This window comes from Oncorhynchus tshawytscha, linkage group LG14 (genome assembly GCF_018296145.1).
Source record: "Oncorhynchus tshawytscha isolate Ot180627B linkage group LG14, Otsh_v2.0, whole genome shotgun sequence".
NCBI classification, from domain to species: Eukaryota; Metazoa; Chordata; class Actinopteri; order Salmoniformes; family Salmonidae; genus Oncorhynchus; species Oncorhynchus tshawytscha.
Window position 1 is genome coordinate 8,940,643 of NC_056442.1, and position 27,263 is coordinate 8,967,905.

A 27,263-nucleotide genomic window follows, 5' to 3' on the forward strand; every position below is an offset into this window, starting at 1 on the left:
TGGCTCCTATGCATGCATAATCTACTTCTCTGGGAGTTGGCTTAACAGCGTTCATATTGGTTTGAGCATGTGCTGAACTCGAATGTTCAGGAAATTGTTATTGCTGTAAGTTGTGATAACATAAGGCCACTTCAGAAAACTACGAAACAGTTCATCTTAGCAGTTAAGGTGTAGTAGCCAGGGTCGTGACGGGAAAGATGTCAATACAATACGCATCATTGGGAGTCAATGAATAAAACTACCACGAATGGTAGGCTAAATCTTAATTTAAAAAAGAGTGGATTAAAAAGAGAGTGCCTATCCGAAGAGATAAATACATCTCACGTCTTTTCCGGCTAACCGAATCCCTTGCATTATGACATCGGTTCTGTTTTGCATGATAACCGATCTGTTGCATCCATCACGCAGTTGACACCGACTCAACTGAAAATAAGCACTTCATCTCTACACAACTACAACGCCTCAATCAAAACCAGTATTAGCGTGTACCATCCTACCTCTTCTCCTTCCTTTGAAGCTGTCATTGTGGGATCTTGATTTTCCCGACGTCCTCGGTCAGATGGACTCGATAATGTGTGCAATGTATGCAGAGACCTTTCGGAGTAGCTGATATATCTACGTATCAACCCAGAGAATGGCGAGGGGCTTGACGCACAACACAATCCAGAAATACTAACCCAAGTCAAGCAGGGGGCATCACGATTTCAAGAAATCTACCGTAGATCGCGTTTCAAAAAAGCATATATGGAGAAAAGGTCAAACGCACAGTGAATCAAATATCCCCTCTCTCTTTCAAGCAGAAGAAAGCACTCAATATCCCGTGAAAGAAAGTGTGTGATGTGTGTTGCTGACGCTGTAAACATCCACGACCACGAGTAGAAATATCCCCCCCTCACTACAATAAAAGAGACACACACTCGGCAAAGGGGGCGGGAAAATAATACACTTCGTGTTCATGACAAGAGTTTTCAGAGTACTGGATAAAATTAGACTGGCAAGGGGTTCTGTCAATAGTGTGATGTGTCTTTTCTTTGTATCATAATCCAGTTTAGTGTGAGTGTTAGATTGAATAAATGAATCTCTCACTTTGAAGGATACAGCGCTCAATGTGAGCTGTCCATGGTGCTGAAGTTCCAAACTACAGTACGGCATTGTGCTTTGAAAGAATGGACACTTGTTCACTGAAACAAAATATATCTAACAAACCAGAAATATTACAAGGAGTATTCGATATCACCTACATGGACATTGAGTAAATAATCTTGACAGCCTTAAACTAGCGGCCTATAGTGCCTTTCATGCAGAGGCTTCATGCCCATATGGGGCACGTGGCCCCTCAGATTATTTCTGTCAAAAAAACTATAATATTGTACCTTTTTTTTTTACATTGTTTCTCTGTAGTACTACTAGTTCCTAGCAATTTTATGAAGTTGGCTTTAGTTAGCCCAGGTAGGCTCCCAATCTCCCAACCTCATAACTAGGTACAGTACCAAGAAGCCATTTCAGGCTCTCAATCAAGTTAGAGTAGCTAGCTTGTCTAACTAACTATCTTAGGCGGAATTCCTGCTAGCAAGGTCGGTAGACTTTAGAAAAGCAAGCAATTACTAAATGTACTAAATAAGACTCACATTCCTGTCAATTTTTTACCCAGATATTATATTTTGGACATATAATTAAGCATAATGATTATGGCTCTAGATTAAAGTAAGAAGCTGTTTCAACTCTCCAGCCTGAGTTAATGATGCAGATTGCAGGGTTCCTTTATCTGCTGCACTGCCAAGCAATCATGATCCACATAGCAGCTCTCAGAATAGCCATCCATCCCCAGTCCCGTTGAATGACTCTGTGAGTCATACGCGCGCCGCATATTCTTCACAACATCATTATTCTTCCAAATGAGCACCATGTCCTGCAATATTCTATTTGTGATTTACAAATTGGTACAAATTCCTTGTTGCTCACAAACACAGAGCTGATTTGTCATTGAGTTAGTGTTGAAGGTGTGTGTGGGGTGTGTGGAATGGTGTGGGTGTGTACCAGAGAGAGAGAGAGAGAGACAGAAATACAGTACCTTCAGAAAGTATTCAGACCCATTGACTTTCTCCTCATTTTGTTACGTTACAGCCTTATTCTAAAATAGATTAAATAATCAGCAATCCACACAATATCCCATAATGACAACATAAAAAAATATTTGTATCAATTTAGCAACCTGTTTGGAAAGGCACACACCTGTCTATATAAGGTCCCACAGTTGACAGTGCATGTCAGAGCAAAATCCAAGCCTTGAGGTCGAAGAAATTGTACGTAGAGCTCCGAGACAGGATTGTGTCGAGGTGGGGAGTTTGGGGATCTTGGTCAGGGAGGTGACCAAGAACCCGATGGCTACTCTGACAGAGCTTTAGAGTTCCTCTGTGGAGATGGGAGAACCTTCCAGAAGGAAAACCATCTTTGCAGCACCCCACCAATAAGGCCTTTATGGTAGAGTGGCCAGACGGAAGCCACTCCACAGTAAAATGCACATAACAGCCCACATGGTGTTTGCCAAAAGGTGCCTAACATCTCTCAGACCATGAGAAACAAGATTTTCTGGTCTGATGAAACCAAGAAATATCTCTTTGGCCTGAATGCCAAGTGTCACATCTACAGGAAACCTGGCACCATCCATGCGGTGAAGAATGGTGGTGGAAGCATCATGCCGTGGGGATATTTTTCAGCAACAGGAATTGGGAGACTAGTCAGGATCGAGGGAAAGATGAACGGAGAAAAGTACAGAGAGATCCTTGATGAAAACCTGCTCCAGACCGCTCAAGACCTCAGACTGGGGCAAAGGTTTACCTTCCAACAAGACAACAACCCTAAGCACACAGCCAAGACAACACAGGAGTGGCTTCGAGACAAGTCTCTGAATGTCCTTGAGTGGCCCAGCCAGAGCCCGGACTTGAACCCGATCTAACATCTCTGGAGAGACCTGAAAATAGCTGTGCAGCAATGCTCCCCATCCAACCTGACAGAGCTTGAGAGGAACTGCAGAGAAGAATGGCAGAAACTCCCCAAATACAGGTGTGCCAAGCTTGTAGCATCATACCCAAGAAGACTTGAGGCTGTAGTCGCTGTCAAAGGTGCTTCAACAAATTACTGAGTAAAGGGTCTGAAAAATTACAGTTGAAGTCAGAGGTTTTACATACACCTTAACCAAATACATCTAAATTCAGTTAATCACAATTCCTGACATTTAATCCAAGTAAAACTTCCCTGTCTTAGGTCAGTTAGGATCACCACTTTATTTTAAGAATGTGAAATGACAAAATAATAGTAGAGAGAATGATTTATTTAAGCTTTTATTTCTTTCATCACATTCCCAGTGGGTCAGATGTTTACGTACACTCAATTAGCATTTGGTAGCATTGCCTTTAAATTGTTTAACTTGGGTCAAACGTTTTGGGTAGCCTTCCACAAGCTTCCCACAGTAAATTGGGTGCATTTTGGCCAATTCCTCCTGACAGAGTCAGGTTTGTAGGACTCCTTGCCCACACACGCTTTTTCAGTTCTGCCCACACATTTTCTATAGGATTGAGGTCAGGGCTCTGTTATGGCCACTCCAATACCTTGACTTTGTGTCCTTAAGCCATTTTGCCACAACTTTGGAATTATGCTTGGGGTCATTGTCCATTTGGAAGACCCATTTGTGACCAACCTTTAACTTCCTGACTGATGTCTTGAGATGTTGCTTCAATATATCCACATCATTTTCCTACCTCATGACACCATCTATTTTGTGAAGTGCACCAGTCCCTTCTGCAGCAAAGCACCCCCTCAACATGATGCTGTCACCCCCGTGCTTCACGGTTGGGATGGTGTTCTTTGGCTTGCAAGCCTTCCCCTTTTTCCTCAAAACATAACAATGATCATTATGTCCAAACAGTTCTATTTTTGTCTCAGCTGACATTTCTCCAAAAACTACGCTCTTTGTCCCCATGTGCAGTTGCAAACCGTAGTCTGGCTTTTTTATTTTTATTTATGGCGGTTCTGGAGCAGTGGCTTCTTTCTTGCTGAGCGATCTTCACAAGGTCCTTTGCTGTTGTTCTGGGATAGATTTGCACTTTTCGAACCAAAGTACGTTCAACTCCAGGAGACGGAATGTGTCTCCTTCCTGAGCGGTATGACAGCTGCTTGGTCCCATGGTGTTGATACTTGCCTACTATTGTTTGTACAGATGAACATGGTACCTTCAGGCGTTTGGAAATTGCTCCCAAGGATGAACCAGACTTGTGGAGGTCTACAATGTTATTTCTGAGGTCTTGGCTGATTTCTTTTGATTTTCCCATGATGTCAAGCAAAGATGCACTTTGAAGGTAGGCCTTGAAATACATCCACAAGTACACCTCCAATAGACTCAAATTAAGACAATTAGCCTATCAGAAGCTTCTAAAGCCATGACATCATTTTCGGAAACTTTCCTAGCTGTTTAAAGGCACTGTCAACTTAGTGTATGTAAATTTCTGACCCACAATAATTGTGATACAGTGAATTATAAGTGAAATGATCTGTCTGTAAACAATTGTAGGAAAAATTACTTGTGTCATGCACAAAGTAGATGTCCTAACCGACTTGCCAAAACTATAATTTGTTAACAAGAAATTTGTGGAATGGTTGAAAAATGAGTTTTAATGACTCCAACCTAAGTGTATGTAAACCTCCGACTTCAACTGTATGTAAATGTGATATTTAGCAAAACATTCTAAAAACCTGTTTTTGCTTTGTCATTACGGGGTATTGTGTGTAGATTGATGAGGGGGAAAAAAACATTTAAACAATTTGAGAATACGGCTGTAACATAAAAGAATTTGCAAAAAGTCAAGGGGTCTGAATACTTTTCGTAGGCACTTTAGAAGTGATTGAGAGAGAGAGAAATAGAAAAGATTGAGAGAGAGATAGATAGAAGAGATTGAGAGAGGGACAGGGACAGAGCCAATACTACTATGACAAGACATCTCAAGGCACCACTATATGGAAAGTGATCCAACCCGCCAAATCTGCGTTAAAGAACTCTAACTTACAAATACGACCAATCAAAATATCAGAATAGCAGCCAGGTTACATCAGTGATAGAACAGCAGCAGGTGTGACTGAGATTGACCTTTACATATTATTCAAGCCAGCTCCCGAGCTCCTCTCTAAAAAATCAAAGGAGAAAGGAAAGGTAATCAACAGCCCGGGGATATTTTTCTTTAATTGGCTTTTTTTGGATTTGGGAGATGCTGTATAAGTGACATTTTTGTTTTATTATTTAACTTTCATTTATTCCGGGAAGCCCATTTGAGACCAGGGTCTCATTCTCAATGTTGTCTTGAGAGCAAACAATTCCCAAATCACATGATAACTCAATAAAACATCAAAAAAGGAACTACAAAATACAGCAGTTACGGATACACTACGTTTCAACAACACAAATACTTTATTACAATCAAGCAAAAACACTCGCGGACCTCAGTGAATCCATTCCTCCCTTGTGCCCTATTGGCACCAGTGATTCAAGACGTAATGAGGTTCGTAAATTCTTCCAAACAAGGGATGTACTAAAGCTAAAGGCTGATTTAACTAGGCTGGTAGAGACACCAGGAACCTCAAGAGTTAACCAACCTCGTGAGCGGATTTGGTGCCTCCTATTTGTCTACTTCAACAGAGAAGTGAGATATGTTGGACGCTGGTGCAGCAGAGCTTTGCAAAAAAAAAAAAAACGGGAATTTATAGAAGTCCAGCCGACTTTCTGATAAAGCCGACTTTCTGATAAAGGATGCGGTGATGAGTATTAAAACCTGTCGCCTGTGATAAAGGGAAGCGCGCTATGGTACACAGTATCCAAGGGTTTTAGAGTAGTGGCTGCTGCGTTCTGATAAATGGTGTCACCACAATCAAGAGCAGGCAGGAAGGTTTCCTGTACAATCTGCTGCCTGCTGTTTAGGAAGAGGCATGATCTATTTCTATAAAAGAACCCTACTTTAGCTTCAGCTTCTTAATTAGTTAATCTGTGTGTTTTTTAAATGTCCATTTCTTTTGCCAATTCAAACGCCCAGTTATTTTATAGGCGGGAACCTTCTCGATGAGAGAACCATCCAATCCATAAATGTGTAAATTATCTCAAATATTTCTATGAGAATTAGAAAACAACGTAAATGTAGTTTTTCCTGCATTAAGTATACATTTTAAATCAACAAGGTCTTTCGGCAAGTCAACAAAATCAGATTAAAGATCTAACATAGCCTTGTTAGCAGTAGGGGCAATCGTGTACATAACATGTTACAGGTTTTTGCAGATAGACCAATATTGTTTAAATAAATAGTAAAGAGGACATGTCCCAAAATAGACCCCAGCGGGACACCTTTAGTAAAATCGAGGTAACTTGACTTATAGCTCCCTGGTCGAGGCCCATTTCAGACAACCTCTGCTTGAGCAGGGGATGTTCGACAGTATCAAAGGCCTTGGATAGGTCTATAAATATGGCAGTGTAACACATCATTTAAGACAAGCTTAGCTGCTGAAACGGTGCTATGTCCAGGTTTATAACCAGATGGGTGCACATTAAGAACATCATTTGGAATGAGCAGGAGAAGAGAGAGAGAAATCAAAACCACTCACCCATTAAATATTTAAACAGAGAAATCAGAGACTGTGTGTGTGTGTGTGTGTGTGTGTATTCGTGTGTATTCATGTGTATTCGTGTGTGTATTCGTGTGTGCATTCGCGTGTGTGCATGCGTGCGTGTTTAAATCCTCTTCGCTCGGACTCAAGGAGAGGTGTTACCTCCACTAGAGTGCTGAAGTTCAGTCATATCCTCTAGACTGGACAGAGTCCACGTTGTGTTGTTCTATTCTAAATGAACATGTATAGTGAGCCTTTTTCCCTTCTCTCCTTACTCATGCCCTGACTAATTGAGGCAATTTACATGGCGAACATCCGAAGAACACAATGCAAAACAATCCCGTATGACTATCTTGCTGTGGCAATTTGAAACACCGTAATCATCATAGCTCAATTTGAATTGACCTTGATGTGTCGGCTACACCATTTATAGATAGTGGATGAATAGGGTTTGTCTATAGCTCCAGGTGGTTTTCTAAGTGTGATATCCTGGTATTTTTAGCCTGATGTGCTCTCCCAGCGGGGGAGAGGCTGAGGTAGGGCAGGAGTCTTGTCTGTCTATTAGGATTGTAGGTCATTGGAAACGACTCAAACGAGAGCTTGCAAGATGCAACTCTATTTCCTAAGAGGTGTCGTCACTTAGTCTCTACTTCTTTTTTTTTTTGCCAAGAATCTTCACACTGATCTTTGGTTGGGCAATGTCAAAGACATATTATCGTTGTGGAGAGACAAACCGCCTATAATCTTCATTTTCATTCCTCTCTTGTGCAAGGAAAAGACACATGCTTCATGTATTACTCACGGCCCAGAGCTCCGCTGATGTCAGTAATCAAATATTCTTATCTGAAATACTCTCAAACGGCCGACCTCCAGGGACGTGTTCCAAATAACACCCTATTCCCTATGTAGTGTGCTACTTTTGACTAGGCCGGCATAGGGTTCTGGTCAAAAGTAGTGCACTATATTAGGATTCGGGCACCATTTGGGATGCAGACCAGGAGTTCCTAACCGCCAGGGCCCAAATGAGAGCCTGCAAGACCGTGTTCCGGAAGACAATGCACAGACAATATTATCCCGCAGGAGGCTGTCGATCTCTCAATCTCAATTACGGCTGCAGATTATAGTCTCATAACTCAATCATGCATTAAACAGACTAGGCCCTACGCATTGGACTACTTCGCCACTCTGAGGCACGGGGTCAAGAGTGCATCAACTACATTTACTTACTACATTACATTACTACATCTACATTTACGCCTACAGTAGCGATGAAAACAGCAAAGCACACAGACAACAGGACTGCAGAACAACATGAACTCTGAAACAGGTTACGTTGCCTCCTATCCAGAGGTAGACACTAGAGAGGAGGAAAAATACAAGAGTCCTCATCAAGTCGTCTGTTATTATGGCAATAGACTGACCTAGCCAAAGAGCATTTCCTCTGAATACTTAAACAGGCAGTGGACATGTACTGGAAGACAATGAGCATGGTTGAGTCGGGATGTGCTGCCCACAGGCTAGCCTAGGCCTTTGAAAACCCCAAATACGCCAGTGTAGAGAGTCTGCGCTCAACAACAAACTGAACACACAGTACCTCAGTTACCCTGGGTGCATCCCAATAATATCTCCTTTCTCCTGAAGTGTGCACTCGTTCACTACTTTCCAAAATTCGAAAATCATAGAATGAGGTGGAGGCACGGGCTAGTGGGAGTTTCCACCCTATTTCTGATGCCAGCCATTTCCCATTCAAACCAGTGAAGGGAAGTGAAGTGCACACTTCGGGAGGGAGGAGAGATAATTGGGACATAGCCCCATTGCCTCACATAAGCACTATAGTCAGTGAACCAGCTCAGAAGGAGATTGTCGGAGCGCCAGCTACACCGACTATATCCCTGACTTTATCTACTGTGTGCGGTTAATGAGGAGGTGTAGTGGCATACAGATAGTGACACTGAAAATCACAGAGAGACAGATAGAAATATGAGGACGTTTCAACAACTCTAACCTACTCCTGTTGGCACTAATAATGCACAGGTCAATTGTTTTTGTTGACCCGCACTGCCCTGACCATTTGAACAAATAGCCCACCTCCCACCAAACACGAGTACAGCACAGCTAACATTTAAATCAGTATGCAGACCATTAAAAAGGTTCACTTTGATGTGGTGATGGTCTGCTGTGATTAGAGAAATCGAATGAAACGAGAAAGAATGGAAGACGATAAACATGCCACTAGGATTCATCTTCGCCCAGAGCCAGTTGACATAAGGATGCATTATAACAGGGAACTGAATTAACATCAAAATAAACGCCCAAAGCAGCTAGAGTACACAACTGGCAAAAGCAAAAGCACAACTATCAACAGCATAGTGATAATCGCTTCAAACCTTACATTTACATCGCAGTCATTTAGCAGACACTCTTATCCAGAGCGACTTACAGTAGGGAGTGCATGCATTTCCATACTTCTTTTCCATACTGGTCCCCTATGGGACATTGAGGTCTACATAGAATATAAAAATATGTTGCCGTTCAACAGCTGTCTATGTATGTCAGTGCAGGGAGACAATTATCTCTGGGATAGAACAAGTACAGCACTGACACACTTCAGATCCCTCAGGGTCTGTGTCTACGTTTCACATGGCCCTCTCTCTCCCAGGGATCCGTTCTAGCCACCGGGCCTGTGTCTATGTTTCTCATGGCCCTCTCTCTCCCAGGGATCCATACCAGCCACCGGGTCTGTGTCTATGTTTCTCATGGCCCTCTCTCTTCCAGGGATTTGTTCCAGCCACCGGGCCTGTGTCTATGTTTCTCATGGCCCTCTCTCTTCCAGGGATCCGTTCCAGCCACCGGGCCTGTGTCTATGTTTCTCATGGCCCTCTCTCTTCCAGGGATCCGTTCCAGCCACCGGGCCTGTGTCTATGTTTCTCATGGCCCTCTCTCTTCCAGGGATCCGTTCCAGCCACCGGGCCTGTGTCTATGTTTCTCATGGCCCTCTCTCTTCCAGGGATTCGTTCCAGCCACCGGGCCTGTGTCTATGTTTCTCATGGCCCTCTCTCTTCCAGGGATTCGTTCCAGCCACCGGGCCTGTGTCTATGTTTCTCATGGCCCTCTCTCTTCCAGGGATTTGTTCCAGCCACAGGGCCTGTGTCTATGTTTCTCATGGCCCTCTCTCATCCAGGGATTCGTTCCAGCCACCGGGCCTGTGTCTATGTTTCTCATGGCCCTCTCTCTTCCAGGGATCCGTTCCAGCCAGGCACTGGATTCTTACTCTTCACATCCCTTTCCCCTGTCTACAACTTCCTCTGTCCTGCTCTTAATCCAGCATTCCTCCAAGGACTACAGCCTGTCTGGTAGAAAACCAGAGGCTGTTTTCTCAAAATCAACCACTCTCTAAACTCCCTTCTGACATACTGGGGAAGAGGGGATGGGAGATGGGGTAAGTAGGGTGTTGAGATCTGCCAAAACACACTTCACCTCTGTAATGTCCTCCTCGGTCGGCTTTGCGTTAATCGAAATATTTCCCCCATTCAAATCATCCTGTCAGAGCATTTCTTTTCTTAGATCCCGTGACTCAGGACAGGACCGGATATATGCTGATTTCCTCTCCCCTGTCCGGTGTAGATTCACTTTTAGCACTGAGCTGTTTCGCCTTAACGGTTGAGTAATTTGTCCAGAGGTTAACACAGCCAGTAATGCAGTGTAATTTGTTCCAGTGTGTTTCCAAACATTGCATCAGCGCCACTAATCTAGCCTGCAGATGTCACAGGGAGGGGCCCTGGCCTGGCCTCTTAATTTTTTATTTACATACCCAGAAATAATCCAGTACCTCAATATATATTATGACAAGACAACCAACCATCAAATCTCAAAGTAAAATAGATTATAATTCCATTGTGTTCTTCCACATCAAATTATTGAAAATGTCCACATCAGAATGCCCTGGTCTGGACACTGATCCTCCTCTCCACCCCTCCCTCCCCTTTCACAGTAAAACAAACGAGAACAAGAATGGCTAATAGCAGCATTTCAAAAGATGAGGCTGATGGGGAAGGCCTTTGCCCCCACTGACCCCGCCCTTGTTCAAGCTCCAGAAATAGCCCCTCCCCCCTTCTCTGTCTGCTCCTGGAGTGACATCACGGAACATGGAGGGCTCTACTTGTTTGGGCAAAGCTTTACTAATGAGGAATACACAGCAAAGGCAGCCAGGCAACATTGTATGTCCTATAGTGATGCTCTGGGGCTGGTTGCACCAGGTGGGCTTACACCTGTTCCTGTTTATATTGACCTGACAGAATGGGGGAACAGAGTGGGGAAGCTATGGGCAACTACTAAACATATAATGTCCCCAATATTCACATAACACTTATTCCTATACTGTAAACTGCAATGCTATGGATGGAACAAAATAGGGATTACTGATTCATTGACATAACACCAACAAATCGATTTCAAGATTTACTCGATTTCAAGATTTACTCGATTTCAAGTTTACAATTAAAGGAATCATCTTCTGTTTGCCCACAGTTTCATAACTCCCTTTAATTTCTCTCTTGGAACACAGACATCCTGAAGACCCAAACCCTTTGTGAAGCTTACAGTAGGTAACCTTGTACATTAATTAAATCCAGCTGAATTTTAATAGACGTTATGAGTCAGGGCAACATCTACTGACAATTACAAAAACACAAACAAACAGGAAGTACAGGTCAATCTAAGGTGAAGATTTACATAATCCTACATATAGTCTATTACAGCCAATGTTTGCACAGAGTTCTAGGTTTATTCCTGCCAGAAAATTGGTACTTTTAATGAAGTTTAAGGTTGATATAACAGTCTGGTACTCCAGTCTATCCGCACACTATCCACAGAGAATTCTTCTTGTTCCAGAACATCTTGTAGAACTGATGGATACATCCTACTGTCATAACTCAGTGGAAAAACTGTATAACAACTCACAAAGATGTCCATTTATCCAACAAGAGCACCTAGCTGAGGGCTTTACATTTTCTCACAGATTGCTGTGAAATTGTCAATTTCTTACATCAGCCTTTGATGTTCTCCACAGTATGTGTGAGCTCCACAGAACGTTTCATATTTTTGTTTACCCTAAAGGGTACTCTTAACCTTGTATCCCATCAGTCCTCTGTCCCTGGCCTGTACACTGTGAAATGACATAATTATAATCCTCAATGTTGGGTTACATTAATTTACTTCAGCCATAAAGATGTAGTTCACGTTGATGGCAGTATAAATAAGATAGCGCTACCCTCTAGTGGCCAAGCATGAGATGTGCATGTATGACACTCATACAGCAAGGATGACTTCAATATAATGCATTACCACTATGCGACAGTATTACCTGCCTTAGTTCTCTTTCTCTCTATGTTTTCACTCTGTCTGATCGAAACGACATGGTCTGTGGATCTACAGTGTGTCGACTGGTGGGGGTGTGAAGCACGCTATGATACTCAGATACTTAACGGGCTCCCAAGTGGCGCAGCGGTCTAAGGCACTGCAAGAGATGTCACTACAGTCCCTGGTTTGAATCCAGGCTGTATCACATCTGTATCACATCTGGCCATGATTGGTCCAGCGTCGTCTGGGTTTGTTTGGGGTAGGCCGCCATTGTAAATAAGAATTTGTTCTTTACTGACTTGCCTAGTTCAAATAAAATATGATCTTTTTGTAAAGACAAGAGACACTGACAGCTTTTGTTGAGCTTCTGGCAGTCTTTTGATCCTGCTTTGTGCTTATTCCCAATGCATATACACTGAGTGTAAAAAACATTAGGAACACCTGCTCTTTCCATGGCGTAGATGACCAGTTGAGTCCAGGTGACAGCTATGATCCCTTATTGATGTCACCTGTTAAATCCTCTTCAATCAATGTAGATGAAGGGGAGGAGACAGGTTAAAGAAGGATTTTTAAGCCTTGAGGTAATCGAGACATGGATTGTGTATGTGTGCCATTCAGAGGGTGAATGGGCAAGGCACAATATTGAAGTGCCTTTGAACAGGATATGGTAGTAGGTGCCCAGCGCACCGCTTTGTGTCAAGAACTGCAACGCTGCTGTGTTTTTCACTCTCGTCAGTTTGCTGTGAGTCTCATGAGTGGTCCACCACCCAAAGGAGATCCAGCCAACTTGACACAACTGTAAGAAGTATTGGAGTCAACATGGGCAAGCATCCCTTCGACACCTTGTAGAGTCCATGCCCCCAATGAATTTAGGCTGTTCTGAGGGCTAAAGGGGATGCAACTCAATGTTCCTAATGTTTTGTACACTCAGTGTACACACTGGGTAGATGAAACAAACTTGTGAGCAGGGTGTTAATCTGTGAACTTGAAATCATGTTAAAAGTAATATTCAAATTACATAATTTCTCATAATTTTGAGAAATGCCTTTGTTACCGAAGTGTCAACACTAAAACAAACACAAATTAGTTGCTGACAATCTTGCAGTAGTCAAGCCGCAATAATACAATTATTTGGTCACATCTACCCTCCAAAACCTGCTGTAGTCCACATTAGCATTTCTGGAGCAGAATTCTGAACAAGAATTCACACTATAAATCATGCATTTAAATGAGGGGATTAAAACCTGCCTGTCACACTCAGAGACAGCTTCACTGCATAGAGTTAAACACTTCCTTGGGCAAATCCTAATACCACAGCTCTTTTGAGGATCATAGCTTTCCTTCTAGTTTTATTTGTCACATGCACAAGTACAGTGAAATGTTTAACTTGAAAACTCTACCCCACAGTGTAGCATTCAATATAACAAATAATATATATTATATACTATATATTATATATATATTATTTGTTAAATGATCCTGTGTGTAGTGTAGTGGCTATGATATGAAGGTTTGATTTGGAAAGGTTTTTACGCCTGGTCACAAACAGCTCACAAGCGTCCACAAGTCCACAAGCGAAGGGAAGAGGTGAGAGGAGGAAGGCGCGTAGATGCGAGAAGGAATTATCCAACGATTAAAGGGGTAGAGCTTTCAAGTTAAACATTTCACTGTACTTGAATATAATATATATAATGAATACACAAGAGAAGTAAGAGAGGAAGCTATATGCGGGGTCAGTGCCAGTACCAAATGTACAATGTGCAGAGATGTGAGGTAAATATGTATTATTTGTGGAACAATCTTCAAAATGTTCTTTAATTTGTTGTTTGGAGGGCTCTATGGTGCAGTCGATGAACAGCATTCTCACATAGGTATTCCTCTTTTCCAGGTGGGAGAGGACAGAGTGGAGTGCAAATTCTGGTGGTACGCAAACTGGAGTGGGTCCAGGATGTCTGGGATGATGGAGTTGATGTGTAGTGATCAGCTGTCCAAGGCACTTAATAATTACAGATGTGAGAGCTACAGGGTCATTGCGGCGGGACGCCATAACGTTTTTGGGAACAGGGATGATGGTAGTCAGCTTGAAACATGTGGGAATTCCAGACATGGACAAAGAGAGGTTGGAAATGTCCATGAAGACGTCTACCAGCTGGTCTGCACATGCACTGAGGACATGCCCTGGAATACCGTCTGGCCCTGCGACCTTACAAGTGTTGACCAGTTTAAAAACCTTACTCACGTCAGCCTCGGAGAGAAAGCTCCCTATCCCCCTTCCAAAATCACAGATTTAAATGTACAGTATATCTGTGCCAAACATGCTCTATATCATTCAGAGGTGAAGATAAACCAAAGCAAAAAAATATACATTATCTTTGGTTAAGCCAATGAAATGTGTATATTACTTGCCCAAACATAACACTTGCCTTGAAGAGATGACGCAGCCTTCTATGTCTCTAGCAGAAGAGACTCCTCCTCAGAGGAAGGGGAGGAGAATCCTCCTCAGTGAATTTCAGAAAAATATAAATAGTGAAACATTAAAAAAGTTATCCCTTTCAGATAAAACTATACTAAACATATAAACGTCACCAAATAATTGATTAAAACACATTGTTTTGCAATGGAGGTCTACGATAGCCTCAACAGCACTGTAGGGCAGCACCATCGTGTAGCTGGAGGACAGCTAGTTTCCGTCCTCCTCTGGGTACATTGACTTAAATTCACACCTAGGAGGTTCGTGGTTCTGACCCCCTTCCATAAACTTACACAGTAATTATGACAACTTCCGGAGTACGTCCTCCAACCTATCAGATCTCTTGCAGCATGAACTGACATGTTATCCACCCAATCAAAGGATCAGAGAATTATTCTAGTACTGAAAGCATAAGCTACAGCTAGCTAGCACGGCAGTGCATACAATGTGGTGAGTAGTTGATTCAAAGAGAGAGAAAGACACTAGTTGAACAGTTTTGAACAAATTAAACTGCTTGCTAACTGTACACCGTACTGCATGATTGTAGCGGGTTTACTAATGCGTTAGTTCAAGTAGCTATGTTGACTTGACGTTAGCTAACATGGTGACAACCATGTTGGCTGTGTGTCGTGGTTAGTGGCTATGATATGAAGGTTTGACTTGGAAATGTTTTTTCGCCTGGTCACAAACAGCTGATGTGCTGTGCACTGAAGTCCACAAGCGAAGGGAAAAGGTGAGAGGAGGAAGGCACGTAGATTTGATTTTGATTTGATTTGATTCGATTAGGATCTCTTTTAGTCCCCATTTGGACTAATCTTCCAAGAGTCCTTAACATTAAAATACAATGTATAATACAAACACACTTTCACATATAACACACTATTACAAACATACATAATACACTAGCATAATGACCCAATAAATACTCAATCTAAAAAAATATTGATTCTTCATCTACTATAGTCCCACAACATTTCTATATACTTTATTTAAATTGTTTTTAAATAATGTTTAAACTTATATATTGAAAGGTTTCTAGTTTGCTCTAGTTAATTTATTCAATTTCTTTATTGCTCTAAATCGAAATGTTATTTTGCCCATTTCTTTTTTCTGTCTGGATAACGCATAGATGGTGGACAATCTATTCCTAGTATTTACAGAATGTCTGTCTCTTACCAACTGAATACCACTGTGAATAGAACTTGGCCGTTTTAAATGATGTATATTATAAAATAAGATAAGCATGTTTTTTTCAATTATCTTGTCGATTGATGACCAACCAAGAACACTGCGAATGACTGCAACAGAAGAACCATATCTCCGCCTTAAAACAATCCTTGCTGCTTTATTCTGTGCATTCTGCAGCCTCCTAACTTCACTAGATGATGCATTTCCCCAGACCACCGAACAATAGTTCACTTGACTCTCAACCAATGCCTGTGTTATTTGCTGAAGGATTTTCCCTGGTAAATATTTAGCTATCCTTCTGATTATGCATGCTGTTTTAATATTTTTTTTTACATAGATTAGTTATTTGAGACGACCATGATAAGCAGTTGTCTAGCTGCACTCCCAGTAGTTTGGTTTCTGCCACTTCTTCAATTTGTACTCCTCCCATACTTAATTGTATCCCATGCTGTTTTGGCCTTTTCCTAGTTGAACAGACCAACATAACTTTGGTTTTCTTGGTGTTTAAAGCAAGTTTGTTTTGCCAAACCCCTGATAATCTCCAAATCTCCTTGCAAAGCTTGCTGTACCTGTTGAACCGATTGTCTTGCTGCATAAATTGTAGTATCATCTGCAAATATAGTAGCTTGAGTTTCAACCAAGGCATAGGGAAGGTCGTTGGTGTATATTAAGTAGAGAAGTGGCCCAAGGCAGCTGCCCTGCGGTATTCCACAGTTTAACACATTAGGGGAAGAAAATGAACCATTGATATAGGTAGACTGTTTCCTGTCAGTTAGATATGACTGTACCCAAGTCAATGCTACCTCCTTAAAACCATATTGCATTAATTTTGTCAAAATAATTTCATGATCCACTAAATCAAATGCTGCACTGAAATCTAAAAATAGTACACCTACAAACCTGCCATTATCCATACCATTGAGCCACTGGTCAGTCATGTGTGATGCGAGAAGGAATTATCCAACGATTAAAGGGATCATGCTGTTTGTATGTCGCTGCTATGAAAGTGAACTGCGTGTGAACAGGGGTGTATTCATTCCGCCGATAGGCTTTGTCGTGCCCTCTTTACGACTGTCTTGGTGTGTTTGGACCATTCTAGTATGTTGTTGATGTGGCACCAAGGAACTTGAAGCTCTCATCCTGCTCCACTACAGCCCCGTCAATGAAAATGGGGGCGTGCTCAGTCCTCCTTTTCCTGTAGTCCATAATCATCTCCTTAGTCTTGGTTACGTTGAGGGATAGGTTGTTATTCTGGCACCACCCGACCAGGTCTCTGACCTCCTCCCTATAGGCTGTCTCATTGTTGTCGGTGATCAGGCCTACCAATGTTGTGTCGTTTGCAAACTTAATGATGGTGTTGGAGTCGTGCCTGGCCATGCAGTCGTGGGTGAACAGGGAGTACAGGAGGGAACTGAGCATGCACCTCTGGGGAGCTCCAGTGTTGAGGATCAGCGTGGCAGATGTGTTGCTACCTACCCTCACCACCTGGGGGTGGCCCATCAGGAAGTCCAGGATCCAGTTGCAGAGTGAGGTGTTTAGTCCCAGGATCCTTAGCTTAGTGATGTGCTTTGAAGGTTCTATGGTGTTGAACGCTGAGCTGTAATCAATGAATAGCATTCTCACATAAGTGTTCCTTTTGTCTAGGTAGGAAAGGGCAGTGTGACCCAATAGAGATTGCATCATCTGTGGATCTGTTTGGGCAGGGCGCATATTTAAGTGGGTCTAGGGTTTCAGGGATAATGGTGTTAATGTGAGCCATTACCAACCTTTCAAAGCACTTCATGCCTACTGACGTGAGTGCTACGGTTCTGTTTAGGCAGGTTGCCTTTGTGTTCTTGGGCACAGTGACTATGGTGGTCTGCTTGAAACATGTTGGTATTACAGACTCAATCAGGGACATGTTGAAAATGTCAGTCAAGACACCTGCCAGCTGGTCAGCACATGCCCGGAGCACACATCCTGGTAATCCGTCTGGCCCTGCAGCCTTGTGTATGTTAACCTGTTTAAAGGTCTTACTCACGTCGGCTACGAAGAGTGTGATCACACAGTCATCCAGAACAGCTGATGCTATCATGCATGCCTCAGTGTTGCTTGCCCCGAAGCGAGCATAGAAGTGACTTAGCTCGTCTGGTAGGCTCGTGTCACTGGGCAGCTCACGGCTGTTCTTCCCTTTGTATTCTGTAATAGTTTGCAAGCCCTGCCACATAAGACAGGCGTCGGCGCCGGTGTAGTATGATTCAATCTTAGCCCTGTATTGGCGCTTTGCCTGTTTAATGGTTTGTCGCAGGGCATAGCAGGATTTCTTGTAAGCTTCCACGTTATAGTCCCGCACCTTGAAAGAGGCAGCTCTACCCTTTAGCTCAGTGCCAATGTTGCGGTATTCCATGGCTTCTGATTGGGGTATGTACGTACAGTCACCGTGGGGACGACGTCCTCGATGCACTTATTGATAAAGCCAGTGACTGATGTGATGTACTCCTCAATGCCATAGGAAGAATCCCGGAACATGTTCCAGTCTGTGATAGCAAAACAGTCCTGTAGTTTAGCATCTGCTTCATCTGACCACCTTTTTCTATAGACTGAGTCACTAGTGCTTCCTGCTTAAATGTTTGCTTGTAAGCAGGAATCAGAAGGATAGAGTTGTGGTCAGATTTACCAAATGGGGGGCAAGGGAGAGCTTTGTACGTGTCTCTGTGTGTGGAGGTGATCTAGAATTTGTTTCCCTTTGGTTGCACATTTAACATGTTAATAGAGATTTGGTAGAACTGATTTAAGTTTCCCTGCATTAAAGTCTCCGGCCACTAGGAGCGCTGCCTCTGGATGAGTGGTTTCCTGTTTGCTTATTTCCTTTTACAGCTGACTGAGTGCGGTCTTAGTGCCAGCATCTGTCTGTGGCGGTAAATAAACAGCCACGAAAAGTATAGTCCAAAACTCTCTAGGCAAGTATTTATTTATTTATTTATCACAACATACTCTACTTCAGGCGAGCAAAATCTAGAGACTTCCTTAGATTTCGTGCACCAGCTGTTGTTTACAAATATGCACATACCCCCCCCCCCTCGCCTTACCGGAGTATCCGGAGTGTGTTGTTCTATCTTGCTGGTGCAGCGTATATCCCGCTAGCTGACAATCCATGTCGTCATTCAGCCACGATTCCGTGAAACATAGGATATTACAGTATTTGAAGTCACATTGGAAGGATATTTGTGATCGTACCTCGTCTAATTTATTGTCCAATGATTGCACGTTGGTGAGTAGTATTGACGGTAACGGCAGCGTTCCCACTCGCCTTTTCCGGGTCCTGACCAGGCATCCAGCTGTTTGTCCTCTGTTCCTGCGTCGCTTCCTCTTGCAAATAACGGGGATGTCGGCCCTGTGGGGTGTTTGGAGAATGTCTTGTGCGTCCTTCTTGTTGTAGAAAAAATCTTTGTCTAATCCGAGGTGAGTGATCGCTGTCCTGATATCCAGAAGCTCTTTTCTGCCATAAGATACGGTTGCAGAAACATTATGTACAAAACAAGTTACAAATAACGCGAAAAAAACCAAACACATAATAGCACAATTGGTTGGGAGCCCGTAAAACTGCTGCCATTTCTTCAGGCGCCATTTTTACCATTTGTTTTACCACTAGATGTTATGGGTATCATGACTGTGTAACTCTATGATTACATCCTAGATCAGCTAGATGCAGGCAAGATTGTGCAAGGCGACATTGAATGTGTCAATGTCTGTCATCTTGATTACTCAAATTTCTCTCGACCTGTGCACCTACATTTTACACTTTCTTTCACAGGGTAGGTTGTAGCAACCTCACGATGGGTATAGGGGAAATTTGATTATCACGTATGTTACATTGAGCTGGGGGAATGGAATAAGAATGACAGTCATCCAATATGCTGTAATAGAAAAAAGGCCATGCTCATTAAAAAAAAATCATCGTCGTCCCTGATCTTAAACAGCACCGACCGCCACTGGTCTCTAGAGAGACTACATTTGCAGACATAGAAATAGAATCCATTGGATTGTATTTCTATGGTGCAGACCATGCAATCACCGTTGTTGCTAAGAGACCAGTTGTGGTCACTTTATTTTTGGTATTTCCGATGTTGATTAATATACTGTAATATCCATTTAATATGCAGCCACTATAATCATTTCATATGACAGGGTTTAATTGTTTGCATAGAGTCTCGTGACAGATTTATAAATGACACACACAAGATTGGGTTCTGGGTGATTAGATTGTTTGAATCTATTTTCTATAAAGGCAGAAGCTGTGCAGATACTCATTCATCTTTCAAGTCCAGAAGAGACTACTTTTAGCCTGAGCAACCCACCATTGTGATTGACAGTGATGGATAAACGGAGCTATGAATACGATTGTTTGCACACACCTGTTCAAACCATTGATCACAATGCTTTTCTTATACAGGCAACATTGTAAGCTACAGGATTAGGCTACTGTAGACTTTAGGTATAGGAAAAATATGACATATATCTGAATTTATAAGTAGGTTGTGCACATCGTGCATTATAAAATAAACACACTTACCATATCCTTAGATGACTGGCATGGTATTTGATGAGAGACGCAGGCTGTTTGATTCATCTTGGACACAGTTTCCTTTGACGAAGGTAAAGACAAATTGATAAAGACAAATGAAATGTGGTCTAGACTTTTCCAAGCTCAGGGTGCGTGTTGCTATCAAATGTGTTCGGTGTCTAGAATACTTTGCAGTTGCTGCATTCAATCTTTGTTGCCTCCTGGTGATGAGTTTTTCAGTCGCTACTCCTCTCTCTCCCTCTGTGAAAAATATATCTGACACATCTCGTTCCAAAGCAGACTCGGAATATGTTACTTGTTTTACTGGGGTTGCTTCACGTGGAGAAGGGATAGTAAAAAAATAAATAGCTACAGCTGATTTTTCAAAAGATATTAAAGCTGAGGAAAAGGGTTATTCAATTGTTTTGTCAAGTGTTTGTCTTTTTTGGTTCCTCTGAATTTTAGAAGTAAGACTTGAAATGTAATGTTTTGATATGATGTACTTCTTGGTTCAGATTAAAATACTGTTATGCACCGCTGAAATACTGTTCCGTCGCCTTCACTGATCTGCTTCGAGGACCACAATCTGTTGAACACTGCAGTAGCCTAATACATTTCTCACAGCGTTTCACTCACATTCCTTGAAGAGCTAACCTTAGATTAAGTCCCACTGGAGAAAATGGTAAAACACGTGGAATGGAGGATTTCTGGCGTGCCTACACACTGCCTGAATATGTACATGGGGAGCTATCTTCAAGATCCTCAGGCTGTTCCCAAAGGCATGTTGAGCCCACTCACTTATGCCCTCTCTTTCCAAATACATGTTACATTTACTGAATGGTTGACAAGTGGAAATTATGTTACTGTAAAACAAATCAACAGAGCGCATTATCTGTTTGGTTATCCCATTCATGGGATGTGCATTGCACTTGCTGAGATGATCCATGACTGCTGTACGTTAAGTATACACTGATTGTACAAAACATTAAGAATACCTTCCTAATATTGAGTTGAAGCCCCTTTTGCCCTCAGAACGGTGTCAATTTGTCGGGGCATGGACTCTTACAAAGTGTCGAAAGCGTTCCACAGGGACGCCGGCCCATGTTTTCTCCAACGACTCCCACAGTTGTGTCAAGTTGGCTGGATGTCCTTTGGGTGGGGGACCATTCTTGATACACTCGGGAAACTGTTGAGTGTGAAAACCCCAGCAGCGTTGCAGTTCTTGACACACACTGATGGAAGTGGTTTTAACAGGTGACATCACCTGGATTAACCTGGTATGTCTATGTCATAGGAAGAGCAGGTGTTCCTAATGCTTTGTACACTTAGTGAACAGTACCTTTTAAGGACAACCCATTGGGCATCAGTTCAATGTCTAGTTTTGATTTACATTTGGCTGAGTTGTCAACTAATGTGAATTCAACATTTCATTAGAGTTAGGTTAAACATTGGGTGAAAAAAATCCCAAATTCACTTAAGTTGATGGCTTTTTGCAAATCCAATTAGTTTTCCATGTATATTCGAACTCAATACAATTTTTGGTTTATAGTTGAAATGGCGTGAAAACAATGTTGATTCAACCAGTTTTTGCCCAGTGGGAAATGAATCATTGCCAGCTTCTTCACATTCTTACATAACTAACAATACTGCTGCTTTATCAATGAGCTATTATGCATATCGTCATGATGAAAAATAACCAATACCTGAAAGTCGTGAAGCTGGCGGAGGTAATATTAATGCATGTAAATACTATTCATATGATAATTATTCTCAGTGCAGACAGCACAATTATTTTAAAACTGTAAGTGTACAAGTAGGTTTTCACTTTGTAGCACTTCCATTTAGGCTTCCATTCATCGGCAACATTAATAATTGCCACATTGATCCTAATAGTTCCCTTTTTTTATTTCACACTGAGGTGATTTTTTATGATGAAGAGACACACATGTAGAGGAGGCAGTGTGTCAACAGAGTGGGCTGAAGCTGAGAGAGGACTCAGAGGATGAATACTGGCATAATTATAGAGAATACATGTTGATCTCCAAATAGCAGCACTGCAAAAAACACTCTCCTCAATCCAACACTGACACTTACATTACTGGACCAAAAGTATGTGGACACCTGCTCGTCGAACATCTCCTTTCAAAACCATGGCCATTAATATGGAGTTGGTCCCCATTTGCTTTTATAGCAGCCTCAACTCCTATTGGAAGGCTTTCCACTAGATGTTGGAACATTGCTGCAGGGACTTGCTTCCATTCAGCCACAAGAGCATTAGTGAGGTTGGGCACTGATGTTGGGCGATTAGGCCTGGCTCGCAGTCTGCGTTCCAATTCATCCCAAAGGGGTTCGATGGGGTTGAGGTCAGGGCTCTGTGCAGGCCAGTCAAGTTCTTCCACACTGATCTCAACAAACCATTTCTGTATGGACCTCGCATTGTGCACGGGGGCATTGTCATGCTGAAACAGGAAAGGGCCTTTCCCAAACTGTTAGCAAAAAGTTGGAAGCACAGAATTGTCTAGAATGTCATTGTTTGCTGTAGCGTTACGATTTCCCTTCACTGGAACTAGCCCAAACCATAAAAAACAGCCCCAGACCATTATTCCTCCTCCCCCAAACTTTACAGTTGGCACTGTGCATTCGGGCGGGTAGCGTTCTCCTGGCTTCCGCCAAATCCAAATTCATCCGTCGGACTGCCAGATGGTGAAACATGATTCATTACTCCAGAGAACACTTGGCATTGCGTATGGTGGTCTTAGGCTTGCTCGGCCATGGAATCCCATTTCAAGAAGCTACCGCCAAACAGTTCTTATGCTGAAGTTGCTTCCAGTTGACCGGCAGAGCTCTAGCAGGGCAGAAATTAGACTAACTGACTTTTTGGAAAGGTGGCATCCTATGACGATGCCACATTGAAAGTCACTGTGCTTTTCAGTAAGGCTATTCTACTGCCAATGTTTTCAGATGGAGATTGCATGGCTGTGTCCTCGATTTTAGACACCTGTCAGCAACGAGTGAGGCTGAAATAGCCGAATCCACTAATTTGAACGGGTGTCCTCATACCTTTGTGTATATATATATATAATGTAGCACAACGCAAGCAAGATTGTAACATCAAATATACCTTGACATCATACCTCAGAATGATGGAGATACAGATATTTCCCCAAAAATGTAAAGGTCTATAATGCTTACAAACTGACTAGCTAAAATCCTTGCCAGCTAATATTAGCTAGCTACAGTTACCTCATTTCAACTCTGATTTGCAAGCTGAGTAGCTAGCTAGCATTCGTGTGCTTCATCTGCTAACCCCAAACAGCACACCTGACACTGTTTTCATAAAAGTTTATTATGTGTAGGGCAAAAATGTATTAAGAATCAAACTATGGTAATAGCTCATGTCAAACTACTACTAACATTGTCCAAGACACAAAGGGACCATTATGACTGGCCCTTGCTGACATTTAAAAAAAACTAGAATACCTCACATGAAGCAGTACTACCCTTGCTCTTACCAAGCATACAATAGGACAGAGTAGGTGCACAGTTGACCTCAGCTAAATGTACATCTAAATGCCTTTTAAAGTGGTCAGTAAGCTAAATCAGGGTCACACAGTGATTCTTGGTAGTCTTAAACAAATCTGCTTTGAAACAAAAGTGTACAACTCACACACAAGGTTATGGGCTTAAAAAAAGACATGTACCATGTCATATATAGAGTTGAAATGTATTCAATTTTGAGTTTGCATCCAAATATTGCCATAGCCAAGGGAAGTAGGGGTGCTGAGGGTGCTGCAGCACACCCTAAAAAATCTGAATTAAAATATATACACTTAACTTGTAACCATTTCAGTGATTTTACTGAGTTACTGTTCATATGAGGAAATCAGTCAATTGAAATTCATTCATTAGGCCATAATCTATGGATTTCACATGACTGGCAATACAGATATGCATCTGTTGATCACAAATACCTTTAAAAGAAATTGCGTCACAATGGGCCTCAGGATCTCATCACGCTATTTTTGTGCATTCAAATTACCATTGATAAAATGCAATTGCGTTCATTGTCCGTAGGTTCTGCCTGCCCATACCATAACCCCACTGCCACCATAGGGCACTCTGTTCACAACGTTGACATCATCAAACCGCTCGCCCACACAACGCCATACACTTGGTCTGCGGTTGTGAGGCCGGTTGGACGTATTGCAAACTTTTCTAAAACAATGTCGGAGGCGGCTTATGGTAGAGAAATTAACATAACATTTTCTGGCAACTGCTCTAGTGGACATTCCTGCAGTCAGCATGCACTGGGCCTTTACTAGTACTGTATTAGCAGACCGATATAACCTGTCTCAACCCCCCCCCCCAAACTACTTCCTGCAGCTATGAATATTACACTTTATATACATCACAAAAGACTGAAATATAACAAAACTGTTTGACATAGGAACACTGGATTTTCGTTGTTTTATTTTATGTATAATCCTTATTAGTTATGAAATATATTAATAACATTCCACTCATGAGGCCAAAGAGTGCACTTTTGGTCATTGAATTCAGGAAAGGGCTACTCATAGTAGTCTAACACTCTAAATCCCAGCACCTAAATCTTAGATGACATGGTACGGTTATAATAATATTTGAGAAGGCAGAGTTTTTGACAAGTACACTATGGGAGTTGACATTACATGAAAAGGTTTCAGGAAATGCATTTTGCATGCATCTATCACAGGGAAAATACACTTGTTCAATGTATAGAGGCATACACACTACACCCTTTTTGCTTTAGGAGGCTGCTCAGGAAGATATGGGTGTCTGTGTGGGTGGGTGGGAAATCACAAGTCCATCCAATTGGAAAGGACTGGTAACTAAGACAAATTAGTGGCATCAATTCTTCACAGGTTTTGTGATTTGAATGATACATTTCAGTTGAAATGACAAAGTACACAGAATGTCCGTAGGTGTTTGATAAATACCTTTCAGTCTGCTTTCAGATGAATATAGGATCATGTTCCTTCTATGTTGTTTAATCGGTTGCATGTAGACCTGCAGTATTTACTGTATGCTGCAATTCAGCTTTTAGCCTCAAATGTGTACTATTCAAATAAAACCTGTATATATATAATTCACTCAAGACAGTCAATGTTAAGTACATTGATTAACTTTGTCACAGATCAGGATACAGTATTAAAACAAAGACCAATGAACCCTTCAGTAATGTTCAAAAGAAAATGTGTCTCCAAACATTTAACCAACAGGTCAAGTTGTGATTCTCACCTGATGACTTCAGGACATGCCGAACAGTCTGATGGTGGACTGATCTTTCAGTGGGTTGCTCCAGTGACCTTGCTTCGGGAATTATGTCAGACGTCTGGTCATGGGCCTTTGAAGGGGAAAATGTTAAATACACATCTAATTTAGCTTTGTGGAACGTTTAAGGACAGCACAGAATTCAAATCGTTTTTTTTTATGAGTTAAAAACGCACTTACCACTTACTTAGTCTTCAGTTGGCAATTGCAAGGAGCAACAGTTCAGGATGCCACTTCGGTACAAGCGAAACGCAAAGCAATTGTTCACCTGCCTGAACCATACTAACATTATGAATAACTGTTAAATGAGCCATGTGCTGCCTACCATCTTCGCCCAATATCTAACAAGCGCAAGACTTAAGTAACTTAAGTAAATAAGTATAACCCAGGACCTACGTGGATTTGAGTCCTACTCAGTTCACCATTAATTGAAGACCTAAACATTTGACATTGGCAATATTAGTACAATCTATTCTACCAAAAGGGAATAAGATACTTTTTGATAAATCCCATTAATACGAAAACGATAACTTTACCAGTGCATGCTAACAAAGTAAAGAAACTTTGACAAACCTAAAGCTATGTTAAATCATGGTAGTCAGATGTGTCAGTCATGCTTAGGGAGTGTCATCATCCCCTCTGGTGTCCTCAGCTAAACCCAGGACCAGTAATAAAACACAAGCATGAGTTACAATTAGTTCATGTGGCCAATGTCCTTGGTGTAATTTGGATACACTGACATAACACACACTCATTGTGTCATATTTAAGCAATAAGGCAATGAGAACCCAGGGATTATCATGTGACAGCCCATAGGAGGGTGTAATTCACGATAATTACCCGGTTCGAGGGCCTTATTGATTTTTTATAGAACAGGTTGTTTGGATCCTGATTGGTTGATAGCACGGAGTTATTCACAACAATTACATTATTTAGCAGATGCTCTTATCCAAAGCGATTTACAGGATAAATTAAGGTTAATTGCCTTGCTCACGGGCACATCGATAGATGTTTTTACCTAGACAGCTCAGGGATTCGAACCAGCGACATTTTTGTTACTGGCCAAATGCTCTTAACTTCTAGGCTACCTGCCAACCTACCTCTGGGTAATGCCTGTTACCAGTTCCATTTGAATTATCAATGTACGTCTACTGTTCCACAGCCCAGCAAGACAATTCATGAACTTAATCTCCCCTGGAAAAAAAGCATCTAGATATTATTTCCCCATGCTACTAGCCTAGCATTTGATTTGCAAAAGTTTGTCCAAACCTTGCTGCCTGCCTCTACACCGTGCCATACAGTAGGGGTTTTCAAACTTGTCTTGCCCGGGACCCCTGCCCAGGCAAACTGGCGACCCAGAGACACTGTCGTCTGTTAGCAAAAAAAATATCTAATCACGTCTTGTCTTATCATCAGGTGAATGCAGGGGAGAACGACAGCCGGTTCTCATTGAATCCACAGAAGTTCAAGGCCAACCGAGCTACTGCAGGCATTGTTAACAGAAAAAAGGATCTCCCGTTATAGTGAATCAAAAAATGGTCATTATTGTGGTCAATATTCTTGTAAATAAGACAATCAAAGAAAATTGTGTGTAGTTTGAAAAAAGAAACAATTTAATCCATTTTAGAATACGGCTGTAAGATAACAAAATATTGAAAAAGTCAATTGTGCAATTGAGATGGCATCATTTATGGATCTGTTGGGGGCAGTATGCAAATTGGTGTGGGTCTAGGGTGTCTGGGATGGTGGAGT

General features: G+C 42.0%; 1 protein-coding gene across 2 annotated transcripts in view; it reads right to left on the reverse strand.

Moving 5' to 3' along the window:
* LOC112266484 (inactive dipeptidyl peptidase 10) overlaps nucleotides 1-20,774 on the reverse strand; it is a 50,073-nt gene extending 29,299 nt beyond the window's left edge. The window contains exon 1 of one of the 2 annotated variants that reach the window (XM_024443978.2): nucleotides 20,211-20,774. In XM_024443978.2, the coding sequence (XP_024299746.1) occupies nucleotides 20,211-20,267 (57 nt within the window). In that variant the 5' untranslated portion in view covers nucleotides 20,268-20,774. Of the gene's footprint in view, nucleotides 1-497; nucleotides 901-20,210 lie in introns of those variants that run through there. The other variant, XM_024443979.2, reaches the window with a different exon arrangement.
* Nucleotides 20,775-27,263: the final 6,489 nt, after the last annotated feature.